Source organism: Aotus nancymaae, unplaced genomic scaffold (assembly GCF_030222135.1).
Source record: "Aotus nancymaae isolate 86718 unplaced genomic scaffold, 86718_ANA_hifiasm-v0.15.2.pri h1tg000059l, whole genome shotgun sequence".
Classification (NCBI taxonomy): Eukaryota; Metazoa; Chordata; class Mammalia; order Primates; family Aotidae; genus Aotus; species Aotus nancymaae.
The window spans coordinates 39,857,768-39,863,767 of NW_026988473.1; the positions used below are offsets into that span (position 1 = coordinate 39,857,768).

The 6,000-nt window shown below is 51.8% G+C and overlaps 1 protein-coding gene across 1 annotated transcript in view; it reads right to left on the reverse strand.

Annotated features, from left to right (window-relative positions):
* SLC6A5 (solute carrier family 6 member 5) overlaps positions 1 to 5,727 on the reverse strand; it is a 56,343-nt gene extending 50,616 nt beyond the window's left edge. The window contains exons 1-3 of the mRNA XM_021675200.2: positions 5,664 to 5,727; positions 3,740 to 4,273; positions 973 to 1,111 (exon numbers count right to left, since the gene is read on the reverse strand). Of these exons, the coding sequence (XP_021530875.2) occupies positions 973 to 1,111; positions 3,740 to 4,273; positions 5,664 to 5,666 (676 nt within the window). The 5' untranslated portion in view covers positions 5,667 to 5,727. The remainder of the gene's footprint in view (positions 1 to 972; positions 1,112 to 3,739; positions 4,274 to 5,663) is intronic.
* Positions 5,728 to 6,000: the final 273 nt, after the last annotated feature.

A 6,000-nucleotide genomic window follows, 5' to 3' on the forward strand; every position in this document is an offset into this window, starting at 1 on the left:
CGCTTTAACCGCCGGGTGGTGCAGCACCTGTGCGTTCCGCTGCACCCAATTCCGCCTGAAGCGGACCCAAGAGACAAAAACAAAACAAAAACCCTTAAACTGCCCGACCTATGGGGTGAAGGAGTGCATCGCTTGTCCCTTGGGTCCAGTTGAGAAGATGTGGGAGGGGGTTCTAGGTTCAAAATCCCGTTGCCAGAGGGCGACTTGTCACTCAGCCAGGGTAGGGAAGAGAACGGCCGGCCCCGCGGCGCCTACTCATCAGGAGGGCCAGAGGGATCGTGAATGTGCGGGTCCCTCCTCGGTGGGTACAGAAGAGGTACAAGGGAGCATAGCGGCCCAGCAGCCGATGCAAGCCGAACTGGTGTCCTCCCCATCTCTTTTGAAGGCAAGCATCTTCCACCCGTTTAGGGCAGATGAAAGAAACCAGTCTTCACTGAACGATTTTACTAAAACCAAAGTATGTTCTGCTTCAAGAAGCAGAGCAAGAAGGCGGGGGTGGCAGGCACTTCTGAGAAGTTTTTGACAGCACAGCCCCCGGCCCTTCCCCCTCACCTCCTGGCTCGCCTAAGGAGACCCCTAGGAAGGCAGTATATAATCCTGAATCGGGACTCTAGGACTGGACAGCTGCGGGCTCCCACAGCGCTGCGTACCCAGAGTGCCGCGGCTCTCTGAACACGACGGCCAGCACCCGTGATTACTCGTCTCAGGACCCAGGTCCCAAAACCGGGTCAGTGGGGGGTTTGGGGGCCTGCTCCCCTCTCTAGATAAGAGACTCCCGAATCTATTGCCAAACGATTACGGTCGCCCCTGCCCTCTGGTTACGCACTCATGCCTACGAGGTAAAGGGCTGAAGCCTGAGGAGGCTGCTCTGAGCCTCCCCGCTAGGCTGCCCTGCCTCAGCGCTCCTGTCCCATCCAACCCTCAGGTGCCCGCCCCGCCCCGCCGCAGGCGGAAAGAGCGGAAAAGCCATACCTCCCCCGTTCTGGAAGGCCAGGTAGGGAAACCTCCAGACATTGCCCAGCCCCACTGCATACCCCACCATGGACAGGATGAAGTCCAGTTTGCTGGACCAGTTCCCTCGGGCCTTATTCTCATCCCCTTGCTCGTCCTCCTGGGGGCGGAAAAGCACATTGTCGATAACAGCCCCAGTAGGTCCACAAGCAGGCCCCTTCCACCCCTCCCCCCGGCTAAGGGTCCTTCCCAGCAAGCAGGCCCCCACTTTTCAACTGAGGATGCATCGGCAAGCAGGACCCCAAATCTAAAGAAAGGATGCATCTACAAGCAGGGACCTCACCCCTCAACCCTGCACTGAGAGTCAATCAGCAAGCAGGCCCCCAATCCTGATCTGAAGATCCATCTTAAACAGACCCAAAACCCCTCTTTCCCAGATCATACAGTCAGGGCACACCAGCAAGCAGCTCTCCCCAAACCTTTAACCTGTAAGGTGATGGCAAGCAGGTCCCTCCATCCCCGACCCCTCACCAATAATTTATTTGGCAAGCAGGCTCCCAACATCATGCCTGGAGTTCCCAGCAAGCAGCTTCCTAATTAACCCTCTCCCACAAAAAAGCCTTCACCACACTCCTTCCTCAGCCCTTTCTTTCTTTAGAGTGTGTGCCAAGACCAGAAAGAGAGCTGCAATGCCGAAGCCAGCCGGAGCCCCTGCCTTACTTTCTTGACCAAACCAGAACCTGCCTGGTCAACTAACTTAAGAAAGCATCCTTCAAGACTAATGCAAGGGAGATGGGCAGGAGGGAGATTTGAAGGTGAAACAAGCGGGAAAACAAACGAACAAAAACGATCGGTATGGGAAGAGACAAGCCATCTAAAATCTTGGGTTCTGGTCTAAACTTTACTACTAATCAGCTGGATAACCCCAGGTAAGCCACTTGCTCTCTCGAACCTCTGTGTCTCATCTGTAAAACCGGCTTAGAATAACTGTCCCCTGAAGCACTTGCCAGCTCCAGCAGTCTATGAACCTTTGAGGCTCATTTCTTCAAGCTCACACTAAGATGCTTTCTTGGGGCAGTGTCTGGTCCTAGAATGCCTCACTACAAGGCAGGAAAAATGGGGGGAGACCACCTCAAATAAACTCTGAAACTGTTCAGGACACCTAGACACTACACAAAGCTTTCCAGGGACTCAGGCCACTGCACACAGTTGCCACCTCCTCAGTCACCCTTCACCTCCTATTGTAGTAACTTGCTAGGTCTCATACTTTTCTACAGGCTGTGAAGGACACAGCAGCAGCTGTCAGAAGTCTTGAGGGGGGAGAAAGGTCCAGGGTGAGTGTCAGAAAGGCACAATCAGAAAGATGGGCAGGGCAGAAAATAAGTACTTTCAGAAACCAAACATCTTTAACAGCCTCCCTCTAATCCTCCCACACACAGACCACCTCCACTTCTAACCCCACCCTTCAATCCTTCCAGGGCTGCAAAGGGTGGGAGTTCCAGCTCCTGCCGCAGTGCGGAGGTTAAGCAAGACAAGTGAAATAAATATTCTTCTCCACCTGGGGTCACACTGTGGGATGCATACTGTCAGAGGTAGATAATACACAGAGACAAACACTCCAGATGTGGACCCCAAAAGGAAAGACAAGTGGGAAAGTCGATGTTTATTTCGCCAGGTGTGGACCCCAAAAGGAAAGGCAGGTGGGAAAGTCAATGACACCAAAGCTCCTGCTATGTGGGCCTGTGGATAAGTGTGAATGTGTATGTGTGTGTGTGTAAACACTAGAGTGACTAAGGATAGAAGGGCTAGTTAAACCCTAAACCTTACACTGGCACAAAGTCTGGTCCAGGCCCCCACTGCTGGATATATGCATAGCCCCTGAGGCCAGGGAAGGAGAGGAGATGGCAGAAAGGCAGGCAGTGAGAAGGGAAGAGCTGAAGTGGATGAAAAAGGAAAGAAGAAAGAAGAGATCAGAGAAGGAAGAGGAGAAATTAGAGGGAAATGGAAGAAAACAAAAGCCTATATGAGATAGGAGGCCACCAGCAAAAGTTGCCTTTATTCATAAACCCAGGGATTGGGATTTGCCCTGTGGGTTTTTCACACCTCTAATTAAGTGATAAAGGATCAAATGCAAGAGTGGATTCAGATTGGTGGGGCCTGAAGCTTATGCAATTGAGGGAAGTTACTTTGGGGAAAAAAACAGAAATTTATGGCAAAATCAGACACCAGGTTTTGGAAGGGCCCCAGCAAAGGACAGGCCCTGAAGCTTAAGCTTCAGTAGCCTCAGGTAAACCCACCTCTCATCAAAATCGTTCTCATGTAATAAGCATAAGTGGCAGTGTAAAGGCTGCATAACTTAAACTATATCCTGCTGCCCCTCCACCCCCAGGCTTTGTTCTGAAATTTCTCCCTCTTTTTGTTTAATTAAGAAATTATTTTTGAAAAGAAAAGACAGTCATTGGCAGGAGGGGGAGTCTGTCTGCATAAAAGGGTAGAATCTACCTATCTCAACTGCTTCTTGGATCTGGACCTGGGTTCCCAATACCACCAAGGCTGGGAAGGGGCAGGTCGTGGCCCCTCTGGCAGGGTCACTGCAGCCCTCTTGCCCTAAACTGCAGACCTCAGCGCAGTGCGAGCTTCCGAAGCCCCAAAGCCGCCTCCCGCATCCATCACCTGGCACTGCCAACCGGTTTCCCCATCAGCACACGTGCACCCGCCACTGCCTGGCTGGCCTCGGTCGCGCGGCTGGAGAGCAGGACACCGTGCAGGCCGAATGCAACCTGCTTACCTGGGTGGCAACAGTGGCCACGCTGCCCGGGAGCACAGACGTGATTCCATCCGTGCCCAACACCACGGTGCTCTGGCTCATGTTCACCCAGCCCACGGCCGGGGTATTGTTCCGCTCCAGGGTGCCCTTGCCCACACTCACGTTCGCATCCCCCTCCGGGCCTCGCAGAGCGGGGATCTTACAGTGCAGCGCGTTGCCGGGCCCGGAGCTCCCAGGAGAGGGGACGGCCTGCGCGCCTTGCGCCTCTCTCAAGTCCCGCAGAGCTGCCGAGGCCGCCTGCGCCCGCGGACTACTGAGTTTGCAAGACCCTACTCCTGGCCGCTCAGCCTCGCAGCCTCCCGCGTCCGCTGACTGGAAAGTTTGGGCGCCGGTGGAAGCGGACCTGGGCACACGTGGCGGCGGGGCGGCAGCCGCAGGAAGCTCTTGCTCCAGGCTCGTCCTGGGCGCACGTGGGCCATCCGGATGGCCCTGCGCCGCCGCCGCCTCCGGACTGTTGGCTGGCTGTTTATTCATTTCCTTGGGAGCACTGCAATCCTGCAAACACAATGTCAAGTTCGTGCAAAACAAAGTCACAGCAGCTTTTAAAATACCTGTATCTACACATGGAGACGTTCGCAACTCAGGTCCAGACACAATCTCTGGGGAAGCAAATTGAAATCTGAGGTTGTTTTTCCCCAAGAAAGACTGCAATCAGTATTTCTTAATTTGCCCGTTTCGTCAATAACCAGATGACAAAAAGAAGCTAATATTCCCTCCCTGGTGGAGGATGAACTAAGAAAAGAGGCAGAAATGTAATTTTGTAGGAGCAAAGGAGGGGTGATGGAAATAGCCCTAGAGTCATGAGCTCCCCTCCTTCTTTGGATTTCACATCACAGCTGAGGGTGCCCGAATCCCCATCACCATTGTAGAAAGATTCTTTAATTTTCCGCCCCATTTCCTTTGTCACTCAACAATGCACATTGCCTTTTTCCCCCATAGACAAGCTGTGGCCACAAAGCTGATGCCCTGGCACCTGAGAGCGCTTCAGGCCAAATTGGTTGTGCGAGTCCCAGCGCTCCATAACCCACCTCCTCCCGCCAGGTAGCAAAGACAAGGTTAAGAATCACGATCAAAATAACCACAAAAAACCTCCTAAAACGATAATAAACTAAATTTAAGACACAGAGTAGCAACTAGGTTTGTTATCTTACACAACTTGTATTCACTTCCAGATTCCCAGACATGTAAAAGAACATGCAAAGTTTTTTTGTTCGTTTGTTTTTGTTTTTTGGCATAACTATTCACAGGAGTCTAATATCCTTCACAACCCTACCCTTGCTTGAGTACCAAAACTCAGGACTAATTTTTGTTTGCTTTTTCCCAGTTTACTTTCAAATGAAAAGAATTGCCAGCGGTGGTTCTTCTATCTACTTTCTCCCCTCGTGTTATCTTTCAGGGCTTCCTAAACATTAGCACCAATAATTATTATTACACTGTAAGAATAATCCTGTATCTTCACCTCCACTGCACGCCTCTCATCTAACCCCCTTTCACAAACACGCAAAACATAACTCCTCAATTTGCACAAATCTAAGTACCTCAGCTTCAGCCAGCATTTGTTTCAATAGCCTCTAGGACCCAGAACAACTCGCCTCTGTACCGGCATCTGGCTTTTCAGCACCGAGGACAGTGCCCGGGATCGCGTCTTTACAAGCCACAACCAACCTCTCAGCTCTACAGCCCAGGAAACCTCTTTGCGACCTCAGGTGAGGCTCACAAGTACAAATACCTACGGCTGCGAGAATTGTCCTCCTCGTCGCCCCCTTTCCTCCTACCCAATCCACAGACATCTCCAAAAAAAAAAAAAAAAAATACCCAAAACGAATCTGCTCTCCCTATCCCCTCAGCCCCCTTTCCTCTTGAAAGAACAAAAGCAAACACTCACCATGTCTGACACAGGCAACAGATTGAACCGGTGGAGGGTGAAACCCGCTATTGACAAGACTGGGTTTGGCTCCCGCAGGAGAGGCGCTTTCTATATCTCCTTGGGAAAGGCCGGGTTTGCGTCAGTGCAAAGCAAGGTGCCCTTGGTTTGACATTTTCTTGATAATACAAGTTTGATAAATCATTACCCCCCTTGGATTCAAGTTTTAAAGGGACAACAGCCTAGAGTATGCTGACCAGTTGTCACTCCATCAGGAGGGGGCTGCGTGTTTGGCGTGACTCATGTGGGTCTGATTACTAAACCGAAACCGGCAGGAGGGGAAGACAGAAGTTTGCCT